At 37.8% G+C, this 25,982-nt stretch overlaps 1 protein-coding gene across 2 annotated transcripts in view; it reads right to left on the reverse strand.

Moving 5' to 3' along the window:
• Positions 1 to 6,769: 6,769 nt before the first annotated feature.
• Positions 6,770 to 25,982, reverse strand: part of LOC128020972 (RNA-binding protein Musashi homolog 2) — a 154,282-nt gene continuing 135,069 nt past the window's right edge. For both annotated transcript variants that reach the window (XM_052607816.1, XM_052607818.1), the window contains exons 12-15: positions 18,944 to 19,123; positions 15,750 to 15,904; positions 8,936 to 9,012; positions 6,770 to 8,563 (exon numbers count right to left, since the gene is read on the reverse strand). In XM_052607816.1, the coding sequence (XP_052463776.1) occupies positions 8,971 to 9,012; positions 15,750 to 15,904; positions 18,944 to 19,123 (377 nt within the window). In that variant the 3' untranslated portion in view covers positions 6,770 to 8,563; positions 8,936 to 8,970. The remainder of the gene's footprint in view (positions 8,564 to 8,935; positions 9,013 to 15,749; positions 15,905 to 18,943; positions 19,124 to 25,982) is intronic.

Genomic DNA, 25,982 nt, shown 5'->3' on the forward strand with positions numbered 1-25,982 from the left:
TGTAAGAAGCAGGAATTAACATTGTCATGCCGCTGAGGACTCATTTGATGTCTCAATAGAATTTTGCTCTACAGATTAGGCATCAGGCTTGCTAAACTAACCTAGAAAGCATTTATATCACTGGCAGAGCGAGGAGCGCATCTGCTTCAGGGCTGCTTTGAACTTTCTCCAGTCAAGATGGTGTGATTGATGCTCTTGCAGCTTCCCGTGTGTGTTCTTCAGTCACGTTTGCTCGGAGAAAACTATTGATTTGGACAAGAACATTTATTCAGGCTGATAACAGTAATGAACGAGCTGGAAGCTCGCTTTGGAAGTTCAGCACGTGATCATGAAAGGACAGAAAGATGGAAATGTTGGTGTTTGAGTAATTTATTGGATTATTATGGACAAACTGTACATGTAGATACAGAATCAGCGGAGATTTACATTCTGAAGCTGTAGTGTCATTTATGTACCACTAGTGGCACCAGATTGCAAAAATAATGCCCAACCAGGTCTTCAAGCACTGATTTTCTGTGAAGAACTGTTATATTAACCAATCTGACAACACATACTCCAGCAAGCATAGAAGCTTTGGAGAGAGCATAACTTTTTCAAATTAAACCGTTATGAGACCTTAATTATTTCATTGGAATGAGGTCAAGGATGAACTGCAAAAATGTAATTATATTAGATCAGCCAGAACTCAAAGGTTATTTCAGACATTTGGCTGCATGGCGGAGCTGCTTAGCCAATTAAACCGCTCGTAAACAAACCAGTGTCAACTCAATAAATATAATATGAATATGGGCAAAAAGAGGATATGAGCAAAGCACATTTTAGAAACATCTCATCTCTTGATAACCGTGCCCTGGTTTGGGAGAGGGCAGGCATTTTTCCCAGAGAACTCCTGCCATCACTTCTCTCTGCCAGTGCTGCTGTTTTTCCCTCCAAGAAGGTCGTTTGGTTAATGCACATTTTGGTCTTCACAGGCTCTTAACTGCTTTTTAATCAGTGATTATTAGAGATGTGGAAGGCTGTGCAGGCGCCGGAATCCCCAGACGCAGAAGAGTGCCTGTCAATATGTCATGTCAATTAGCCCACTGCGAGACGGCCCCCTCCACAGCAGATCTACTCCAACACTTACCTCCGCCTGCACGAGGAGGGAATTGATCTCATCGCTGGGCGTTGAGATTGATTTACAGCTACTTTCTGAAAGAGAGTAGTATGCAATGTGTATACTGTGCACAATTTGTCACTTTTCTGTATGTGTGGAACACCTGAACGACGAACTATTTGACATAACGTGCAGTACACAGCCTGTGTAAATAGTGTATCCTACAAACTAATGAGGCAGGCTTGGCATTTTATGACCACTAGATATGTTAATGTTTGTAAATAAGAAATTATTTGTGATATATTTGTTTTCAGTGTACACAAACAAACGTATCACACCAGAAAATAGAATCGGTACATTTTTATTTTTGTTTTTTTATTTTTAACATTTTATTAAAAATTATATAAATTATTATTTGCTAACGGGTCAATGACGAAAAAGTGTTTAAGCGCAAAAAAAAGTGTAATACTGCTTTAAACTGTTGTAGTCCACCCCCCACCCCCCAAAAATGCATAAAGTTTTCTGTTTTATTTAATTGCAATTTTGTATTTGTTTTTCTGAGCAAAAAAATAAATATACAGTTTCCTGATTTACAGAAGACACCCAGTAAAATGTCTTGTCAGGCATATTTACAACAAAAATCTATTTATGACATATTAAAAGACTAATTACTTTCACCCCAAATACTAATGAGTTGTAATTTTACATTTTTTACATTTGCCACTATCCTAGGTTTTCCCCATTTGTCAGTAAGAATTTTTTACTAATTTAAAACACAATAACATTTAGTATGCTCCATTATTCTTTTAGATATTTTAATATTTACACATCAGAATAAGCATGTTGTTTGATTTTTTGCATAAATATTGTGTTACACTGAATGACAATGTAACATTATTTCAACCAAATTTTGACATTTAAGGTTTCAAATAAGTTTTTGGAGAATAAAAAGAAGACATTTTACTCAAATTTAATGTGCTTTCTATGGACACAAAATCACTTTTGTACATTTCTTTTGATGCGGACATCTTAACGTCTTTGACCCTAATGATAATAATAATAAATAAATAAGTAGTTGGCAGTTTTCATCCATTTGTAAGCAATTGGATTTGCGATGCCAAACCATATTTATTTCAGGGATAAATTGTGTAACAGCACATTTGAATCATCCATTGCACATTGAAATCACTACATTTCACATTTTATGTACTTAGTATACAATTAAAAAATGTAGGAGAAACATTTTTCATTCAGATTTTTTCACTCAAAAATTAGTAAATTTTACAAATAGTTACAATGAAATGACAAGTAGCACACTGAATGAAACATGACGTTTTGAAGTAGAAATTTTGTTAAATGTATAGCCTACATGAAAATGGTGTAGAAACGATTGTCACTTAGGAAAAAAAAACTTGTAAATTTCACAAATAAATAATTACAAGTAAAAGTAACACTTTGAATTAAGATCCGAAATATTTCGAAAAATTAAGTAATATTTCCTTGTAAAACTCCAGTAATCCTTATAATCAATGATCAAATTTAGTTTGAATCATGAGTGTTGATGTGTCTGAGTGAATATTTACCTTAATGTATTCTAAACATAGACCTGACACACTCACCCTTATCAGACACATTGTTAATTGCCAATTAAGCCTGAGCTTCAGACAGATGCTTAATTACTGTTAACGAGAGCCGAGCTGCTGTGAGGTCTTCTCACCTCCCACACATCTTTACTGCGAGAAACACACGCTGCTGAGCCGACTGTAAAGAGCATCATGAATATTCATGAGAAGCGGACAGGACACGCCTCTAAAGATGAGCTCATGCGTCCCGCTGCTGCTGCGCACGTGTGGTTAGTGTCCTGCTAGTTTATATGTCATTGAGTGCACCCCACAGGACCAGGACCACCCTGAGCTGACAGAAAACTCCTCTCGTGACACACTTATGACACCTGAATATGCAAATCTCACCATGAGCTCAGAGAGAGAAATAGAGAATAAGAGTACGTTTTAGCACTGAAAAACAGGGATTAGAGGTTTATGAACTATATTGGGGATTCTACAATATAAGCATGATTATTAATGCATTGATTAAAAACAGCAGTTAAATTGTTATGCAAAAGTCATTAGATTTTTTTTAGTTACGGGCATATTTTGCATCTTACAAACACAATCAATGAAAAGCAGATTGGGACTCATTGGTAAACGTGACACCAAAACAATATTTAACTGTTAATGAAGGCAGGCTGTTTTGTTTTCTCATATAGTTGAGATGAAGTCTCATCAAGCCCCTTCATGGTTTGGATTATATTATTAGAGCGTACAGTAATAGAGAGCTGGTGGCAGGATGAATGATCTTTATCTCCTGACAGAATCATATATTTGACCTGTCATCTCGTCTAAATGAATGATTCTATAGGCTTTCTTGTGCCACATCTGTATTAATACTCTTCAGCTATTTTGGTGAACTCTAAAAAGAGGAAACTTTAATAAGGCGCATTTGACAGCATATATATGAGAACCATGTATTTTTATCTATCGATCAGAAATATTTCTGAAACGAATAAAGATATGGGTGGCATGGGTTTTATACCTCGACAGATTATTTGCCGGGAGTTATTGTTCAGTTTAAGCAAAATGTGAGTTTCTATTATCCTACAGTGGCTAAAGCCTTAATATCCATTTATGAAGATATTCATTTCATATTCAGAAAAATTCATGAGGTAGAAAATGTTATTATAGAGCCCATGAAAGCCAAAATGAGCCAACTGAGAAAGAAAGTTTGCCTGTGGGTTCATGTACTGTATCACGTATGTGAACGGCTGTCTCTGCAACCGAACACCAGCACTGAACAAAAGATATCGTGCCTTATCATTTATACATTTTATAAAAGTAATTCTCTTACTTTACCTTTGTCCAGTTTGTAGCCTATCTACTTAAAGTGCTCTATGAGTAAGGTGTAGGTCTTTTCCAAAGCTCATCTTCATTTTATAATGCATGTTCAACAAGCAAATACAGTGCGTTTAGCACAATATACCAGTAATTCAGCAAAACAAATTATTATATTTTTGTATACTTTAACTGCAAACACCAAAGACTCAAAAGTAATCCACAGAAGAAATGGAAACATGTCCATCTTCTCTCTCTCTGTTCTTCTGGGTTTGTCTTGAATTCATGTTTATAACTGTAGATTGTAATTTGACTACTCCTGAAACTTTGTTACATTTTCTAATCTGACTAATATGCAAAAAATATGAGCATGAAATACTGAAACCCATACAAAGCAATACAAAGTAAGCATGTTGCTGGTCAATAAGAGCTGGAAGGCATGTTTTGACATCTGAAGAACTTGCAGTCATGTTAGTGTGACTATAGCGTGTACCTAATAAATAGACAAACCTGTCAACTTAAAGAGACTGCTAGTACACAATTATACCTATTTCTACGTGATAGTTTTGTTGGTATACATTAATGTATTTATGTTGATTCAGTGATTTTAAACAACATTTTAGACTTCAATAAAACCAGTTTACCAATTTAGATGTCACATTTTCTTCGGTGTACAGGATGTGCACTGTGGCATTTTATTTAATTTTTATGTAGAGGTGCATATTTTCTTCAGAATTAATCATTTTAAATGGCTAATGTAAATACATAAAGCACTGTTTAGCCCATTGTTTGTGACAAAAAGGGTTATTTTCCCTTACTGTATATAGTAAGGGAAAATATGCATATTTTGGCATAAAGGGTTCTTTGGAGTTGAGTATAGAACCATATACTGTAGGGTTCTTTATAGAATCCCAATGGACTTTTTTTTCCAGAGTAGTGTAGGCAGGAAAGGACATTGAGTTCTGAGAGATACAGTATTAAACTTGTGCATGTTTATTGTTGTGGGCTTACCCTGTTATAACTGTGTAGTCCAGTAATAGGAGGCCTGTGTAAGTGCCATTGTTACACATGTCTGAATCAGTGCTGTTCGGGTTGAGTGATGGTCATAAAGAAGACTTTGTTGAATCACAAGGCTTTAGTGATGTTACAATATAATTTCTTGCTATTTGATTCCTTTAGTTACATGAAATGCTAAATTGATGTGTTGTACATTTTTCTTAATGCGTTACGCCATTTTTCCATTGATGGATGGATATATATATAGACAAGCCATTCTGTCATATTGATTGATAATATTTAATAATAAAAATGACAAGTCAAATCATATGTTGCTCTTACAATTTTCAAACTGTACGTCTACAATGACTTGGACTTTACAAAACATTCTAAACAGGCTATCTGAGTGACCTGAAAACCGCGTCATGTTTATATCAGGAAATAAGGCTGAATATCTGCAGCCTGTCTGGAAACCTTGATAGATCCAGGCATCAGGGAAGTGTTTTTAGTCTATTTTTCAGCTATGTGACATCCTGTCTTTAGTAGATGGAAGACCTGCTGGTAGATGTGGCACAGAGACGGAGATATTGTTGAGACAAGGAGAATGCGGTCATGACAGAGACAAGGGGTCACTCTGTGAGTTGAGATGGACAGACCCATTTAAGAGTGAGACATGATGGGACAAATGTGGGCAAATATAGTTCCTGGTCTGAAACGCATGGTTTCCACAAAAGTATCAAGCAGCACAACTGTTTTCAATGCTGATAATAATAAGAAATGTTTTTTGAGCACCAAATCAGTATATTAGAATGATTTCTGAAGGATCGTGTGACTGAAGACTGGATGATGCTGAAATTCAACCTAAACATCACAGGAAAAAAATTATTTTGCAGTAAAAACTAATTATTTAAAATTGAAATAATATACCCCAATATTACCGTTTCCACTCCCATTTTTTATCAAATGAATTCAGCTTTGACCAGCAAATAAAAATCTTACGGACCCCAAACTTATTTTTGGTAGTGCGTGTTACTTGCATGGTACAAACACTATTGAATAATGTTTTTCTTTTTTTCCAGAGGCCTTTATAAATTATGTAACCCACTTAAAGGGATAGTTCACCCAAAAATGAAAGTTCTGTTATCATCTACTCACCCTCATCTTGTTCGAAGCCTGTATGAGTTGCTTTATGATATTGAACATAAGAGAACTGGTAATCAAACAGTTGGTGGTTCCCATTGACTTCCATAGTATTTCTTTTCCTTTTCCTAATCTCTGTTGTCTTTCCCGTCACAGCTCACTATAGTCGCTAGCAGAGATCTTGTGATGCCATCAGCATTGTCAGGGATCCGGTGCCAGCTGAGGACCTTAAAGATGAACGGGAACGCTGACAGACCATGCTCTTCAGGTAATATACACCTCCTTGGTTCCAGCCATGTGAAAATCCATCAAATAGTACCAGCTATGACTCTAAATACATTCCCCAGCTAATATGCACATCACTGACCATACTCATGGAGATCACAATCTGTTTACATGTCAGGGGTTATATCATTTATATATAGGGTGTAGTGCATTTACTTTAGCTGACAAGCCTTGAGTGGCTTATTATTAATACTTATTAATTGCAGGTGTTTGTGTAGTTCAGCGAAATACTCCAAGATGATGCTGATCTCACAGTTCATTCAAAACATTGTTAAATGACACATGAAGATAAGGCGAAAAGGAAAAAAAGAATCTAGAAAATGAGACATTAACGCCAACAACCACAAAAGTAACCTGAACCAAATCAGTGAACAAACATTTTGGTTTCATTTTTAATGTTTTTACATTTTTCTTTTACATTTGAACATTTACAATAGCTTTCTTCCTTTGCTCCATTCCTTTCAATTGTTTAAATATTATGTGTCTGGATCTGTAAATCTTTTCAAGGCTCCGACATTAAGTGCTTTTGCCTCCGGCCACCAGACTACAGCAAATAAACAGAAGTCATCCAACAAAACAGTTTACATCTGCAGCAGGAAAAAAGACATTTACAGCAGAATATACATATCAGATTCATTTAACATTAAAAATCTGCATTTTATATATATATATGCGTTTGACCCAAAACCGCTTTTCAACTTGAAAGAAATCAGCAGCTCCGTGTTTGTCAACAATTTTTTTTTCAGTGTCTTCAACTGGCTGTATATTAAAATACGTCAATATTTCAGATAAAAGGTTCGCTATGTCCTTGAAATGAAATCTTGAGCGCACCAGTAATAGATTGCTTTTCGTTTGGCTTCTTCTCGACCTGCGTTCTGGATGCCAGCGGCAGAAAAATAAAAGCAACATTCACTGAACAATTTTTCATACATCAAATCTCTGTAAGGTCACTCGTGACAGCTAGCATGTGCAAAGAGAAAACGGTGCTTCTTTTTGTACACAGTGCAAAGCTTCCTCCATACACTTGATCCGCTCTGAATAAATTCAATCTCACAGGACTGAGGTATGATTGAAATAATTGACACGTGAAAAATGTTTGCCACCTTCAGCCAAAAAAGAAATAAACTGCTTCGTTCACGTACAGTCAACATGTTCCAAAATCAAGAGGAACGTCCTCTATTAGACAACAACAACAGACAACATAGTAGGTTTCTTTTTTTTTTAGGAGTATAAAAGTGTCAGAATGTGCAGAACACAGGAAAAGTCCTTTCGTTGATCACTACACACAGTGTGCTTTTGACGGTTGTGGTGTTTTTGAAACTCCACGGTGAACGACGAAAGTTTCCGCTTGTTATCATGTGCGTGAGTATGCTGGTATTACACCTGTAAAATGATTCCGCTCATCTGTATACAATAATTTAAGAAATCAATGTCGTGTTTTTTTTTTCACCGTCACACTGTCAATTACTTGAATTTCACCCTGATTTTCTTTTGAAGCACTATCAGAAAAATATGCCTGAACTGATTATATGCAGTGAAGTATATTTACATGTTTTTCTCTTATATTTGAAATCATGTTTTCATTGAAAAATTACAGTATACATTTTCTTCTAAATAACAACACCACCACATAGATAGATATATATAAAAAAGGACCATAAAAATATTGGAGTCCTCTCCCTCTGTATTGCCCAAAAATAGGTCATTATGATCAACAATGAGACTTCACAATTAAAAACAGCTACTAAGATTCAGTTTTTCTCTTTTTTTTTTTTTTTTCCTCCAACAGATGAATGGCATGGTGTCTCCCCATATGTGCAAAAAAAAAAAAGTTGGCACCAAAATTGAGGGGAAAAACAAAAGAACTGTGCCAAAAATAATTCCCTCATCTGTATACATTTTCTAAAAGCCAGAGTAATTTAAAAAGCATACAGAAAGATAAAAGCGTGTGGGGAGGAGTCCTGCAGTGACAGGAAGGAGGGATTAGTTACAGCAGATTTTCCGAGATGATCGTATTTTTCTTGTTGTCTATGTTTGGTTCCACCCCGCCTTGTCCATTCACCAACCACAAACTGTAGTGCTTGAAGTCTTTATGACATCAACTGTACACAAACCAATTAGAGACTTGGGCCATTTTACCAGGGCTTCCCGATGAACTCTGGTGAATCAAAACAGATGTGTGTCACATTGAAGAACGGGAAAAAACTAAAAAACATCTTGCTAAACAGTTTCGTTTCAATGATTATTGTTAAGATTGTGAATTGAATAGCATGGCTACATCAAAAAAAGGTTTTGAGTGAATCAGAATTAAAGTTAATTTTGTCAGCCATGTTTAATTTAGTCTTAAATTTTACTATTTAAAAATTTACGATTTTCCCTCAATATTGCATGTTGATATAGTCACAGATATCGTTTATTGACATTATTGTCGACTTGTCTTAGTCATGGGGAAAAGCTCGTCAACAACATTTTGTCATACTTTTCATTGACAAAATTAACAATAATCAGAAAGAGAGAAAAGCATGCATACCTCCAATGAGATGGTGCCACCGCTCCGGTTAGCTTTCAGTGGTATCCGTTTGTAAATGCTGTAGCAATCAAAGGACCCTGAAAGCATATCATGTGAAAGATGTTGAGCAGAATCATTGAAGCTGTATGAAAGTAGTGATTCTAACACACTGACTGATTCAGACAGAATAATTTACATATTTCTCTTTTATGAACAGTCTGAAATTCATTCTTCTCATGTACAGAATCAAGAACTCCACTTTAAGAGAACATTTATTCACAAATGATAGTGATAAAAGTGGCAATGAATCTGCTCTCTGACTGTCATTGAGAGCAGACCTGCTCAGGAAAAAGCATGGCTAGTTGGGCAGCAGCAGATGTTTTGGATGCTGGTTTGTCCCTGGCAGGTTTCGTAAATGGGTCATATGACGTTGCTAAAAAGAACAATATTTGGTGTAATGCAATGTATGACGCTGCTGACGTGTTTTCTGGCATGCCCAATAACAAAGATAACACGTCAGCAGCGTCGTCAACAGTCCACAGCAGTCGCACTCACAACAGACTCGGAAGAGAAGACCATACTGAATAAAGTCGTAATTTTTTATTATTTTTGGACCACAATGTATTTTCAATGCTTCAACAAATTCTAACTGACCCTCTGATGTCACATGGACTACTTCGAAGATGTAGGGCTGGACAATTATAAAAAATCAAAACCTCGATTCATAGAGCATTTTACCTTGATTACGATTAATGAACGATTATTTTTTTATTTTATTTTTTTGCCCTCATAGTTCACTGACAAGGTTTGTACTGTAAATATGATTGACTATCAGCAGTTATTTTATCTATGTCCGTAACATTTCTTACTAGTGTTGGGTATCATTTGAATTTTATCGATTCTTAGTTTCGATTCCAATAAGATAAAAAGTCCAATATAAAAAAAAAGTCAAACATTTAGATGTTAAACATTTTTACAAAGCATTCTGTTGCAGCTGAATAACGTGAGCAAAAATCAGCAGCCTACAAAACACTGCAAGAGGAATTTTGCTTGTGATTAAAAAAAAAAATACCATAGCAAAAACAACTAGATTAATATAAATTTCTAATATTAAAGTGTTAAAGACAAGTAATAAGATAGTTCAGTAATAAGAAAGGAACAAACAAATCAATAAGCAATATCATAAATAAATACAACTAAACTAAATTTCAGGTACAGAAACTGTAATTAAAAGTTTAAAAACACTGCATAGTTTTCTCTTTATAAATAAAATAAAGATTAATCATGTAAAGTTATTAAATATATTCAGTCGAGATCAGTGAATGATTTTCTTTTGTTCTTTGATTAACATTAATGACAGGCAGCGCATTTATTAGGCTGTTGTCTCTTTAAGCAAAAATACTGTACATGTGTGTTTTCTTTCTCATCTGTTTATGTTCACGTGAAACAAAAACAGCTGCGTTTATGAGGATATAGTGATGTAGTTTTCTGTATCGTAGTTTAGACTCGGAACAACCTTTTCTACAGTTAAAATACACAGAACAGTGTGACCACCGACCGCTGCTCTCTATGCATGCGCTTGTGCTTCATGTGCGCTGCACACAAACATGCTATAATAAGTTTTGAGATTCTAAGCTACTTTAGTGATAAATCACAGGACAGCACTGACAACTAGTTTTTGTGTTCCTCTGTGCGTGCGATCTTCATAGCTACTGTTTATATGAGTGTTCGTGCCACAATGCAGCTGCGCGAACATGGTAGCTCGATATAATAATACACATCCGTTTATCTAATCGCTTGAATGTCCAAACCATAAAACAAATACAACTGACAAAGTTTAGTGAAGACAAGTCTCACCGCTCACGCGCCATCAGTATGTGTTTAACCGGCGTTCAACTCCGTGTTTTGCTCTTATTCCACTGACTGGACGGGGAAGAGTCATGTGGCTACACACACGGTAGTATGCTTTTAAGGAGGAAGTGTTAACAGGATAAAAGAAAACGAAATAACCGACATGGGAAAATGACGTCGGTTAGAGGTTATGAATTTCGGTTTTTAATTTATTTTTTGATTACCGTATTTTCCGGACTATAAGTCACACTTTTTTTCATAGTTTGGCTGGTCCTGCGACTTATAGTCAGGTTCAACTTATTTATCAAAATTAATTTGACATGAACCAAGAGAAATGACCCAAGAGAAATGAACCAATAGAAAACATTACCGTCTCCAGCCGCCAGAGGGCGATCTATGCTGCTCAGTGCTCCTGTAGTCTGCACTGAAGACACAGAGCGCCCTCTCGTGACTGTAGACGGTAATGTTTTCTCTTGGATCTAAATAAATGCGACATATGTTTTTTTTCCCTCATCATGACGTATTTTTGGACTGATGCGACTTATACTCAGGTGCGACTTATAGTCCGAAAAATACGGTAATCATCCAACCCTAGGACATGGACAGTATACCGTACATAGATTTTCAATGGAGGAACAGAAAGCTCTTAGATAATCTAAAATATCTTAAACTTTGTTCCGAAGATTAACGGAGGTCTTACATGTTTGAAACTAGAGCTGAAACAACGAATCGATTTAATCGATTAAAATCGATTATTAAAATAGTTGTCAACTAATTTAGTAATCGATTCGTCGCTAAATAAATTTTATTTGCCATAAGCGGCTCATTTCGTGCATATTTCAAATCTGCGGTGACCAAAGTGTGGCAGTAATGAGCCACCAGAGGTTTTACTCAGCCAGTACAGCAGGTGAAGTAGCGAATAGCCAATAGCTGGCCTCGTTTTATGTCACGTGCTTCCCGAACAGCGTCTCTGCAGCATTCAGCGGGAAGTGGGAGTACTTTACTTTGAGCCTTCAAAATGAAGAGTAACCTGTAAACTCTGCACTACTGAACTGTTTAAGGGGCCGTTCACATGTCGTTTCTTTTGCGTGCTCAAGTTCGTTATTTCCTATGTAGGCGCGCAGTATGCACTCTCATAATGGAAGCGACGCGGTCGCGACACGCACGCGGTGCGATGCGCCCGTTTTTCCAGGCGCGTCCACACCGCATCCATTTATCCTTTGCTGAAATTTCCGGGACTTCATGGAGAGGGCACGTCATGGAGAGAGCACGTCATGGTTGCTTAGCAAAGGCAGACGCCTCAGGGGCGCTTCTGCCCGAGCGCTTTGGAAAGAAGGAGAAAGCGGCGCGACTAGCGTTTTCCACGCGTTTTTAGGTGCGATATGTGAACGGCCCCTAAGAATTTTATTTGTGCAGATTCTCCAGTACAAGGTTGTTTGCAAATGTTTAGTCGTAAAAGCTGATAACATTGCTTTTTAACAGTTAACATTTAAAGCTTTACAAACATGTTATGTGATCAGTTTGTCGTTTACCAGTTCATAATTCAGACTTGCAGCCTAATTATGACTGAATGAGAGAGGTAAATGTTTGAGTATATTTAAAATGCTCTTCTTTTCTAAGTATTCACTGCTCTTTTTCACACAGCAGGTTTTTTGTGTGTGTCCCATTTTTTTTTTCTGGACAACCTTCTGATGGATTTTACTTCCATTCAGGTTTCATGCCATTGGCACTTTTTTTCGAAGGATTGTTTACAATTTCACAACATAAGCTATAAAGCTTTTTCCCAGTAAATAATAAAATACAATGCACTGCAATTTTATTCTGTTTTATCCTTATACTTCGTGAAAATATGTTCTCAAAGTATGGGTCAGTGTTTTGATTGCAGAAGAGTTCGACAAAGGATTACTAACATAATAAAACAACTCCAGGTATATTTTTGATGAGGATATGACAATGCAAAATGGTTAAAATCTCTTAAAAATCTATGCTGAATGATAAAGACCCTTTATTAATAATTTACTTGGGGGAAAAAATGGAAAAAACTAAAATATAAGTACATAAACCGATTAATCGATTAATCGTAAAAATAATCGACAGATTAATCGATTATCAAAATAATCGTTAGTTGCAGCCCTATTTGAAACAAAATGAGGGTGAATCATTACATAATTTTCATTTTTGGGTGAACTAACCCTTCAATGCTGGCAGCAGTCGAAGCACTTAAGAGAGAACTGCCAGGTGAGTTATTTCTTAGCATAAAAGAGGACAATGATACGAGGAATACCAAATTATTGTTTTAAGTGTGAAATATAGCAGAAGCAGCACAGACTTTCAGAAACAATGGACTTGTGATAAGGCTCCAGAAATAATCAGGTCTTCACTAAATTTTTATTTAGTGATGAGTGAATTTTTGCTAAAAAAAGAGCAGGAGAAATAACATGCAAGTGTCTCCGAGCCGGCAAAAGCTATGAAAAGAGTGACACTTTATCTCCCAGAGTATGACAAAGCCTGCAGAAGTGACATGCTTGTTGTCACCATTAGAATTACCCACAGTACTGTAGCAAAGTAAAATAAACTCATTTAACCTCTTCCAGGGCCCATATTTACAAAACAGAGACTTCTGGGAAAACTCTGGTCTAAAGGGAAAAGGTTCTGTTGGTGCTAGAGGAGTACAACAGTGAGAAGTGCTTGGTAGCCACAGTGATGTTCAGTGGTAGTAAAGCTTTTATATAGGGATGAATGAGTGCTGAAGTTGTGAGTTTAGCAATGCTGGCATGAATTCACACACTACTGTGTGATGTTATACAAAAACCTGAAACCCCTCATTCCTTGCACTCTTCTGTTCTAAAAGTGCCATTTCATTTATTCTGCTAAACAAAGCTGCTACAATCCACATCAGAGTACCCAGGAAAACTCCAAGCATAAAGAATATACAAGTAGAAAACTATTTGTCCTGATTCTTCTTCCATTGAGCTGATCAGTCTCGAATAAATAAATCCTGCCCATTGTCAGACTACGTTTGTGAACTTACAAACCCACACGGCTGATTTAGAGGGCAAAACGGCAACCTGTCAACAAGCCTTTCTGAGAAACACAGCCTCTTATCGGGCCTGTCATCAGACTATTGTGTGCATGGCAGGAGCGGATCTTTCTAATCCATACGAATAAATCAAAGTCAGTCTCACACTTTAGAGGGCAGGAAGGAAAGACTAAGTTTATATAGGCTTTTCTGCAAGGTTTCCACATTTTAAGAATTGCGGGTAATTAAACTTTTTGTCGTGGATGTGTGTTGATATTATACGTTTGGGGAGGTGGTGGTGGTGGGGGGGTTCGGGAGGTGGTAAACTGGTGATACGTGTCAGAAAAATAAATGAAGATGAGCATTTTAGTTCTGCGTCATTTCTTGTGTTAATGTTCTGCATGGAGACTTCAAGAACTACACACACACACACACACATCTATCAGTCCAGCTGAACGAACACACTCTAAATTTGGAATTAATCACGTAGCACAAAACAGCACTCACTCAGAAACAGACTAATGCTGAGGGATAAAGTTCTGAATTCATGCAGTGGGAAGTTTCTGCTCTAACCAGCAGTTAATATTCCTGCTATCAGTCAATTGTCTTTATATACACAATAAACAGCTGTTTATGAGCAGTTCTTCACCAGTTTAGCCATTTCATTTTCATTCAAAAAGTGACAAACTACAGAAGCAATCTCTAAAGCAAATGTCTTGCTCAAGGGCCTATTGGTGATAGTTGATGGCTCGGCCTGTGTAGAATCAAACCTTTCCATTACCAGCTAAGATCTTTATCCACTAGGCAACATCGCTCCTGTTGTGACGGGAGATCATAAATGACTCATCCTCGTTAATAGCTCAGAAGTTTACAAATAGTTCAGCCAAAAATAAGAATAAGAATCTTTTTGAAATTTAACCATGGCACATTCTGGTTATGAGACATGCGAGAAACAATGAAAACAGTTAATTTAATTTAATTTCTGTTCCTCAAACCCAACTGCAACAGAACCATTGTATGATTTCAGAAGACTTTGAATATACCAAACATATGGACCACTATTATGGAGCTTTTACAGAAGTTTCCATCAAAGAACATTTTCAAGGTTTTGGAAAAGCATGACGATAAGTAAATGAGGACAGATTCTTCAGCTGTTCCATGAACCACTCGTCTACCAGCACTTTATCTCTAACATGCTTTACCTTTCATATATAACAGATGAAAACAGGCCTCTAAGCAGACCACCCACAAGCAATAAAACAATAGAAATCTGCTGCAAACCCTTGCATAAATCAAAATGTGCGCTTCATTTGGTTAAGAAACTGATTTGTGAGAACGGGGTGAATAATTAAATTTTACTTTGGCGCCTCATTATAAATGCTTTCTTCTTCAATTGAGATCTGTGCCGACACCGAGCCACAACCTGACGTCCGTGACATCTGCAGACAGAATCTGTGCGCTCCCTGACAAAAGCCAATTAAAGCAACGCAGGGGCTTTTGTTTAGAGACATGTCAAGTGCATCTGCTAGTAACAGGGACATCTTATTTTGACAATTTGCTCATTTCTAACCATGGCAGCTTTTTGCTTCCTCTAAACTGTTTGTGATGCTTTTATTCCCCAAGCAAAACATCAGCAAGACAATATGTGTCAGTCTAAAGGAGACTCATGATTCATTGGGGTATTTTTGAACATGTAGAATGGAATTAAGTCCTCTGATGTATTTTTTTTTTTTACAACTAGTTTTTTCCAACTCTGCTAAATTGCTGGGCTGACAATCAAGCCCTTGCCATAAAAAGTGAGTCACAATGGAGGAACAGCCAATCAGACTCTGATTTCTCAGCTGGAGGTTGAATATAATTAAAAAGTATGATGGACAAAAGACACAAAGTGAGAACTTTCTCTGTACTTTGGAATCTGTTGGCCACATCAGCGTGACTGAGGGAGTGTAAGAGAGTTCTACTCACTGCGATACTGTGATTGAACCCCGAGCCCGGCTGGGGGCTGGCAGCACTGATGTAATTTCCCACAGCTGAGTCCTGACTGCTGGGGCCATACAAGTCTGCCACGGGTCCAGGACTGTTAGCAACGGGGAAACCTCCATTCCGGGGAGGATTAGCACCTGTACAAGACAAACAACAGATTTCTGATAAATCATATTTCAGTAACTAACAAGGCACCTAAAACGGCAGAGAGACTGCATCTACCAAAGAGTGTTAAATTGGATAGAATATGTGCACTACTGTTCAAAATTTTGGGACAGTAAGATTTATTTATTAATATAATTTAGATAAATAACATTTTTTTATTATATAACAAATGAAATTGATCAAAAGGACAGAAATGTTACAAAAAGTTTCTAATAAATGCTGTTCTTTTCAACATTCCATTGATCAAAAATCAGTATCCACAAAAATATTAAGCAGCACAACTGTTGCTTGTTGAGCAGCAAATCAGCTTATTAGAATGATTTTTAAAGAATCATGTGAGATTGACTGCCCAAAATTCAGCATTGCTTCAAAGGAATAAATTACATCTAAAAAATAAAATCGAATAGAAGAGTTATTTTCAATTGTAATAGTATTTCACAACCTTGTTTCTACTGTATTTTTTGATCAAATAAAAGCAACATTGGTGAGCATAAGAGACTTCTTTCAAAACACACACACAAAAAAAATATTGCTGACCCCAAACTTTTAAGCAGTAATGCATGACATGTCACTTGCCTATTACTGTTCTGTATAATATTCATTAGTAAATACATTAAAAAAACATGCAAGTGAATGTGTTAAAAAGTGAAATAACATTCTCATCTGCCATTCAAATAGGACACGTTCTAGCACGTCTGTGCTGTTTTTTAATTGGACTATGCAAACTACAAGAATAAGCATAAGCTGTTTAGCCACGAGTGCTGTTTTTTTTAAGATACCAGTTACGCTCTTTCTGTTTTGAAATACAAAATTGTCCTATATGAACGGCCTTCACATGTGGACAGCATATAGATTACCCCCCACCAGCCCCCAACATCCATGCAAAATAATGCACCCAACCACATGCTGCGCCTTGCATTAAGCAGGTCTGATCGAAGGTCAGGTTAGGAAGAAATGCAGGCTTTTCCTGCTGTGCTGAGTACACTGTGAGCTGAGCGTGAACACGCATGTAAAGATTGAGCTTCCTTTGTGACTGCTCACAGAGAAGGAATACAGCTGGAGCAACCTCCAACATCACTGACTGCAGTCACTACAGCTATAAACCAGATGGAGGAGAGAATGTGTATTACATACAGAGTGAGGTAATTATGTCACACTATATTGATCTTTAAACTAGACTTAGTTTGTCTTATTTACTAAAACCCCCTTATAAACCCCCATAATTTTACTATCAAAGATGGTCTGACTACAAAAAAATTCATATTCATGTCAAGTAGATAAAGTTTAAAATTCTGTCATAATTCTCACACAATAGTTGTCATCCAAAATAATTGATTATTTAGAGGAACCAATATGATGCTTTGATTCAATAAGTTTACTGAAAACAAAAATGGGACTAGATAGACCAGTAGATTAGATAGACCTCCATGGGACCAGTAGAGTCATGCTAGATTTTTTTTTTTTTTTTTTTTTGTTGCAATTAAATAATGTAATAACAGTATAAAATGCTAATATATAAGATCATAAAGTATATATGCAAGTATACATAGAAATACATTTTTTTTTATTATATTTAGTCCCAGTTTTATGTGTGTACTGTAATCTTTATTCCATATAATTGCTGGTGAGTGCTGTGCTTTCTTTCGCTTTGCCAGGAATAGGATTTATGTTCTAAATTAAACCCTGGGGCTAAACTGTTACTGCTATTAGCTTTAATAGCTAAACACGACTTACATTTATTGGCTTTGACTGGTAGCTTAGCAGCACCCATGCTAATTAAACCCAACGGGCTGTGATTACGCAGTGTGTTTCTGTGACTCATCTGTCCCGCTCCGGGTCCCAGCACTGGGGTTTTAATCGATGTCACCCTGCGCATCCTTTGCAGGATAACAAAGTGTTTTTGCTGACCAGGGACAGCCATAGAAATGTAAATATATTCTAACACAAAGCTATATACCAATGGCATTAGTATTGACCCCTGAGAACCCCACAACGCATCGACTGTGTGCAAGTTGCCACAGCAACAAGCATACAAGAGACATTTCGATGGACCTTCATATCAGGTAGCTCGCCTGTATTTAAAAGATCTCTCTCAAAATGCCCGAAACACACACTGAAAATAATATTAAGGTCCTAATGCAGCAGCTAAGTAGAAGATGAGTTTTTGTTTCCAATGTCAACATAAAAAATAAAACTAAAGGATATGTTTTTTTTTTTTTTTGGCTTGTAAAAGCAAAAATATAAGACGTAGCAAATCACAAGTCAAGTATCTCCAATTTTTAGTCTAAATGTACTTCATAGATCTTGAAGTCAACAGAAATGGAGTTCCCAACACATTCACTTCCACAATGTGACATTTCAAAGAATATTTTTTTTTAATTATGTATGTACACTCATGAATGGATTTATATTTAGCCTTTGTACTGTGAATCCAAAGTTTGCAGGCTCAGAATGGGCACAGGATAGGCTCGAGTCCAAACCCAGATCTATGTGATCGCTGGTGTAAAGTAAGAGGACTACAGAAATACCATTTGGCTATCAAAAGGAGCCGAATCTCAAAGATCCTGACACAATGCTCGACTTCCCTGCCTCTTTCATTGGGACGAGACAGTTGCTCCACAGATTAGTCCCTCCATGACTAGAGGGTTCATTTTAAATCTGATTTCTAAACAGCCAGTCACATTAAAATGCATCCAATGACTTCCATTTGTACATATGCAATCAAGGAGACAGGAAACAAAAGCTCAGGTGAATTTGGCTGTTCCAAAGTTCAAGTTGGTGATCTTGGTCCTGCAAATTTGTATCATCAGTACCCTAAATTACACTTCACATACAAATGTTGTATGAGTTTGGACCTGTATTAATATCTGTCAGGTAGTCACAATGTACCCACATGCTGGGATACTCATGTACATTTGGAATGAGAAAAAATGAAGATGTATTTCCCAATACATCAGAATAATAGGGTGTTAGAAGCAACACATTTCTAGGACAAAATATGCCATACACACCTGAGTTCTTAAAGTGGTCCGGGCTTGGGTGGTGCTGGGAGGGTGAGTTGCAGGTAGAGGTGACGTGCTCGCTTTGCAGCATCTGACCTGTATGGGGCCCCAGGGTGGCATAGTCTGCAAAGGAGCAGGGAGCGCCGCGCTGGTCACTGGGCCCAGAATAAAAGCCGTAATCGGGGAACCCTGAGAAATATGCAGAGTGGGGGGAATCCATCATTGAGAAGAGAGGTTTTTTATATGATACACAAAGTAGTAGTAGTGAGGTATTCATGACAATAGACAACATGAGGCTGAATGATGCCCATGTACACACACTCATACTCACTTTGTTAGTAGTTACACAACATGCTTCCCACTAAACCAAACTATCACAGAGAAACCTATTAGTAAACAGGTTAGATATGACAAATACAGTGATCCATTGGCCAATAACATCAAAAAAGGATGTTAACATAACACAAACACACTTTTCATTTGAAAGGCGGATTATGTACGCCTTGGAGGACGTCATTTGATGGCTCCAGCAACGCTGAAATATATAGCTGGTATTTTCTATCCTACGTGAAGGTTTGATATAGACCCTTTTACAGTTGGTAAACAAGGTGACGTATTTGTGTGGGCGGGGCTTAGCTGGAGGCAGAAAGATTCCCCTCAACACTTGAACAACGGTAGCTAGCGAGTTTTCTTAGCTTGTTTTTTTAACAGTGGCTGGAGAAAATCGGAATATATCTGGTTTTTTTGAATATTTAAGGTCATTCACTGTCCGGGACCACGATAATTATTTAAAAAAGTCAACTTTAACGGACGGAACCAGATTGGTCGACCCGTACACAATCACTCATTGGATGGACGATCTGACAGGATTACCTCCGATTGAGTGGCCTGACATCTACACTTACCTGATAGAGGAACCGAGCTTGTAAAGTAAAGAGAAACTGAGGGCGTATAAATCCTTAGATTAAATAAAGAGTGACATTACAGTAAAATTATTATTAATATGTAAATATTTTCTAGAAATAAAAATTCTGAAGACTGCAAATTAATTATAAACTTTCTGTATTTATTCTTTCTTACCATGCTCTTAAATTCCGGTCACAATTAATCACAACAATGTATATGAAATGTTCTCCGTCGATTCTGGCAACCAACAACACAACAAGACGACATTTTAAGCTCCTTGAGTAGCCGACCCTGTGTTGGTTTGTATTAGCCACCTCCAGTTTTCCGTTTGTTTTGCCTCCAGCTAGCGCCGTGACGTACCTGTGACGTCCGCGCAAAAGGGGTCTATACAGAGGGCATTAAAAGTCTTCATTGGCCTTTCAGAAACACCAAGATAATCTAATCAAAGAAAGTCAAAATCCACCACACTGGTTTTTCATCTTGTGTCTTCTTGCCGCACGTTTGCTTTTCATTGAGGTCTGGGACCTGCAGGAGCATCCTGGAGCTGTGCCGAGCATCCCAGTGCTGATTAAGCCCATAAACAGATGCCAAGAGTAATCTGAAGCAATATAAATAGTTTCTCTGTCATCAGCTTCACAACTTTCCCTCACAGTCCACGGTTTGTGGGCAAAACGCCTGCCTGTCAAATTATGTTCAAGTGCTTGAGGAATGGCACAACTCCAACCCCGCCTACTTACTGTAATACGTGACTTGAGGAGTCACACAAATGTACTGCTGTAATGATTCCAATTACATCGGTCTAAACTCAAGCTTCACGTGTATGATTCCATGAACACACTCTGTACAAAAATAGATATATGCATTTAAACATATGCAGATGTATATTGTTAAGTTCCTGCGTTATAATTAGTCTAGGGAAATTGAGGAATACGTAACAAAATGAAAGGAATTCCACATGGAGTCTCACATCCCAGTCCCAGCCCTAAAGATCACTGCCAACCACTAAAGGATCCACTATAATTTCATTCATTACATATATGAATAACAGAAACAAAGCAAAAAGGTTTTTAAGAGGGGGCATAGCTAAAATAATAAACAAAACCATATCTTACTAAATTTTAAATCTTACTTACCTAACACAGGGAAAATAAATAACAAAAACAACAATAATACTTCCTTAACTACCTAACTTAACCAAAAACAGGAAAAAGAGTTAACAAAAGAAAAATGTCACCCTCCTCCCTACAAATGACAAAGTAGACAATTTAACCAATATTGAATGAAGGACTATAAAAGCATCAGTAATATTGATTTAAGTTTAACAATCTAGGTGGGTGCAAAGTAACAGTACACTAACTGAAACTCTAGCACAGTGGCATTAAGCATCAACTAGCAAATACCAAAAACAACAACACTTGTCTAGGGCTGCAGAGAAGGTCCAGGTGGGGAGAGGGAGATGTCACAATCTTTCTCCTTTCCCCTCTCTCTCAGCTGTGCTTTCTTGATGGTTTTATAGCTGCTTTCCTCTCTGGAAGAGTAAGTTGGTCATCAGCAAACGAGTATCAGGTGCCAGTAATCAGCTCTTATTAGAACAGCAGCACAGGAGGGAAAAAACTGATTGCATGTCCACACTAATACGTTTTCATTTGAAAACGCATCTTTTTCTCTGTGCTTTGACTTTCCGTCCACACTGAGACAGCCTTTTTATCAAGGGAAACTGAGCTTTTTGAAAAAGCTCTCCAAAGTGGATAAATCTGAAAATGCCGTTTTTGAGTTGTGTGGACTGTGAAAATTGAATCTTTTAAAAATGATGAAGCAAGTGTAGTCATGAGACATACCAATAGATAACTGTGTTTATACTGGTATTGTGCACATTATGTGCTATGTTATGTCATACTATTGCTACAGATGTGTTACTTCGTACACTCTTCATGTGCAAAGATGAAAGCGATTGCTATCTGTGGCAAAACATGAGGGCAGTTGCGTTATAGATCAGACATAAAATTGTGAGTGTGCGCAACTTGGGCGCATCAGTGAATGGTTAATTCTTTTCGTAAATAAAATAACATTTCCTTTCAGAAAAACTGGATGAAAACGTTTCATGTCTGTTCCGTGTGTATCATATGCAGGGAGATTTTTTTGAGGCTTTATGCATGCACAGAAAACTAATTTAACGTTTTCTGATGTTTCTGTGTGGATAAGACACTTTTGGAAAACGCTTGAAAACTCTAATGTGGACGGAAGAGCGTTTTAAAAAGAAAACGCTGTTTTCAAATGTATCCAGATTAATGTAAACGTAGCCTGAGAACACACAAAAACTCTAGACTGAACCCAGAACAGTACAAATTACACGGTGGTATTGCTGGTGGGCCGCCAATTACTATTAAAATAAATAATATTTTTAACATATGTAAAAATGTCTAAGTCATAACATAATAACATGATTTCATATATATAATTAAATAAAAAGAAAACTAATATTAAACTGTTACTATGCTTCCACTATTCGAGCTCGCTGATTGGTTTAAGAATAAACCACCAATTTATCTTAGATATTTTTGCTGCATATGCTACAGAACAACAAATTCAAACATGCATAAATGGCTTTCAGCATGTTCCCTCCTGACTGTTTGCTCCGCTGACTGTCAACCCGCTGCCGAGCTCTGCCTGGATCTTTTCCCGTTTTGCATGAGCAGTACCAGCCATAGTTATTTTCTGTTAATTTCCAGTCAATTATAGGGGCGGTGTGATTGATCGAAATCGCCATAAAGTAACGATTTGAGCGTGCACGATTTCTAAATTGCTTTGTAGCACCATTTTCCGCGCCCCTGACCGAAAATAAATGGACGTGCATCAACGTGCGAAAATAATTAATATCTAACACATGAGCATAGAGAGAGCTGTGAGTGCACAGGACGCAGTTTAAGTGAGAGTAGACAAGTTTTAAGTGCGCACACTCTCTCCGCGCAGAGCAGAGTGTATCTGAGCAAGCACGTCTGGTTTTGTTACAGAGCAAAGGAAATCTGAGTGTGAGCAGAGAGATTCGCGCTCGTGCATTATTTTAATGTGCTTTCGCGTTATATTTATGCGCTCTCGCTGCTGACCACATACACATACTGTATACAAACGCTACAAATAATGAGCTCTTTGAACAATACATGGCAAAAAAAAGAAAAAAAAAGTCCCTGGACATGGGATTTTTTTTTTCTTTGTCATAAAGTCTATAAATTTTGTTACATCTTTACTATACTGATAATTTTGACTTATGTCTGTTCTAGAGACGTTACAACTTTTTGATAAAGCTCTAATTAGTTTTCTTTTGGAAATATGTTTCAAATCCTGAATGCATTTAGGACTGTAAAAGCATATCGGGGTGTGTCACAATCGCAAAATTGATCAAAGAAATCGCGATAGTTTTTTTTTTTCGTCCATATCACACAGCCCTATTTCATTCAATAATTACAATTAACAATCTAGCTTCTGAGTACTAAGTTATTAACCCAACAATAGCGGGGTCAGTAAAAAATTTTTGCAGTGGGCCGCGCAAACATATGTGTTTGGTGATGTGGGCCGCGAGTTGAAAAAGGTTGGGAACCACTGTCATACAGGTTTGAAACAACACAATGGTGAGTAAACGATGACAGAATATTTTTTATTTTGTATGAACTATTCCTTTAAATAAAGCTGGTGAATGATGTGTTCAATGTTTTGAGCACCCACAAATCAAATTCTGCAGAATTCTGCGGTGTTTCCTACAGAGTTCTGTGTGGGACACACTGGGGTTGTCTCAGGTTACTGCTAGGCTTCCTGGCACTTTAGTAAAAAATAGACATTTCTGTTCAGAGTCTTTTGGATCTTTTTCTCTCCACCATGCCCTGTTACTCATGACTAAACCAACTTTTCACGCTCGATCTCAACTACAAAAAAAGACCACAACAGCAAAACAAAGGCCAGAGACACGCTTTTCTTTTCGTAATCCATTTTTTCTACATGCATTCTAATCGCCAGTCGTCCTTCAATTTTAAAGTGTGTTTTCTGCTCCCTGCTAATTAGTCAAGCTTCCGTAGCCTCTTCTGCACACTCTAATTAGATCTTTAACAACAAACAAGAGTCGACCTCTACATAGACTCCTCCATTTGTTAAATAGCTGTGCAGGGTGTGGGTTGGCGAATGTGCAACAAACCCTTCCCCCCCATGATGTCTTCGTGGAACCATGCCGCACACATTCCACGAGTCACAGATTGCCAGGACACCACAATGGCGGCTTCCTGTTCCATCTGCCTAATTCTGCCGATTACAGGATACTGGGAGAGGCAGTACACAAAGCTGACATTCACACACACAATGGATGTACACAGCTGCTTTGTTTATGCTGACACGGACAATTAGCCCTCAGCTGCACAAGGCGCTTAGTCGGGAATGTCTTATCTAATAAAGGCAGGGAAAATTACCTTTATTGTTCAGGTAGATTGCCTCTAATGATAGTGCCATCAGTGTAAAAGGATATGAATAAAATGAGGCTGAAAGCTCTCCAGTTGGATGGCAAGACAGCAGAAGCAGCCATCTGGGAGTGAGCCGCTGCCTGATTATCTTCTTCTGCTCATTTCTTTTTCAGAGAATACAAGTGATTTACTTTCACTTGAGCAAAGGTGAGAAACAGAGAAGGGTTCGGACGACTTTGCTCTGACATCAAAGTTAGAGAAATAATAGCTTTCCTCTGATCTTTCTAAAACAACACATTCTCTCGCAGCATGTTCAACAGACAGCGAGCATTTCCTTGGGGGGTTGCGGCGATGTGGATGTCTGCGGCAGAATTGTGTTTAGTCCGAGTGGCAAAATATGTGTGCAAATTAGTGGTCTGCTAATGAACACCAGTCGAATGCTGTTTTAGTTGTATGGACATCTGCTGTAGCGCTTCATCAATAACACAATATTCCAGCACATCACCAGAGCTTCAGCTGGCAGCAAATCTCTTGTTACAGCAGTCTGGGCATATGGGTTAATGAGAACAGTAATACCACTGCATGAGCCACAAATGTGCATTACAGTTTTAAAAAGGAGAAAAAAAAATGGTCTTTAGATAAATTAACAATTTTGGTTTTAATTAATATTGCAAATTTTCTTACTGCAGAGAAATGTATTTTGAAGAAAAAATAATTAAAATGAATAGAATGTCACCATGACTTTATTGAGGTAACCTGGGGTTAAGTGCTCACTGAATGGCTCGATTGAACCAGCAATCTTCTGGTCCCCAGTCCTGACCACTATATTACACTTGATGGACAGTACAGCAAAGAGGCTGAGGCCTGACGGGGCATTGAAATCCCATAATGATGTCAACATCTGACAGCAAATTCCATGGCAAACAGGAGAACGAGCGAGTGTGGGAGAGTGTGTGTGTGTGTGTGTGTGTGGAGGTGAGGCTCTCCGGTGTGAACTGCTGAAGACTTCAGATTAGCTCCTAGTTACAGTATCACTGTTGATCGTATCTTCAGCCCAATTATTAATATTCCAGCTATCAGTGCGAAACAAAAGACCCCTTCTTCCATTTGTTTCTCTTTTTTCACTCTCTCTGTAGTCTAATTGGATGTAATTACTCATCTGCAAAACAAATGAGTGGGTCGGCGTTGCCGTGGCGACCGGATCAACGGGCCCAGCAGTGTGAATCGTTCGCCGAGCCTCATTTCTGAAGATAATTACCCCTCTTTCCTCTCTTTCACTCTTGCCATCTCTCTCCCGAGCAGCAGAAAGGACTCGTACGAAGTTACAACTACAGTCACGGCTGTTCTACTTGTTTTCTTCCTCTCTTTTTTTCCTCTGTCTCTTTGCATGTAGTCAGCAGCGGGGCGGCTCTCGGAGTGGATAACGGCTTTCCTCACTTCCACTTTACCAGATCACAGAAGTGACCTCAAACTGCCTCTCTCTCTCACAAACAGTCTAAGAGCTTTCGATCACATTCACAATAAAACACAGGCCAGTGTCTCTCCTCAGCCACTTACGCCACTGAGCTGGTTAAGAGTGCATCAGTGAACAAGTGTGTGTGTGTGTGTGATTATCCACACTCACACACATGCTGCTCCCACTCAGATCCCTGGTGGCCATTCCAACAAGCCACTTCATAGCAGTTGTCAGTTAGTCCGTC

The sequence above is a fragment of the Carassius gibelio genome, chromosome A10, assembly GCF_023724105.1.
Source record: "Carassius gibelio isolate Cgi1373 ecotype wild population from Czech Republic chromosome A10, carGib1.2-hapl.c, whole genome shotgun sequence".
NCBI lineage: Eukaryota > Metazoa > Chordata > Actinopteri > Cypriniformes > Cyprinidae > Carassius > Carassius gibelio.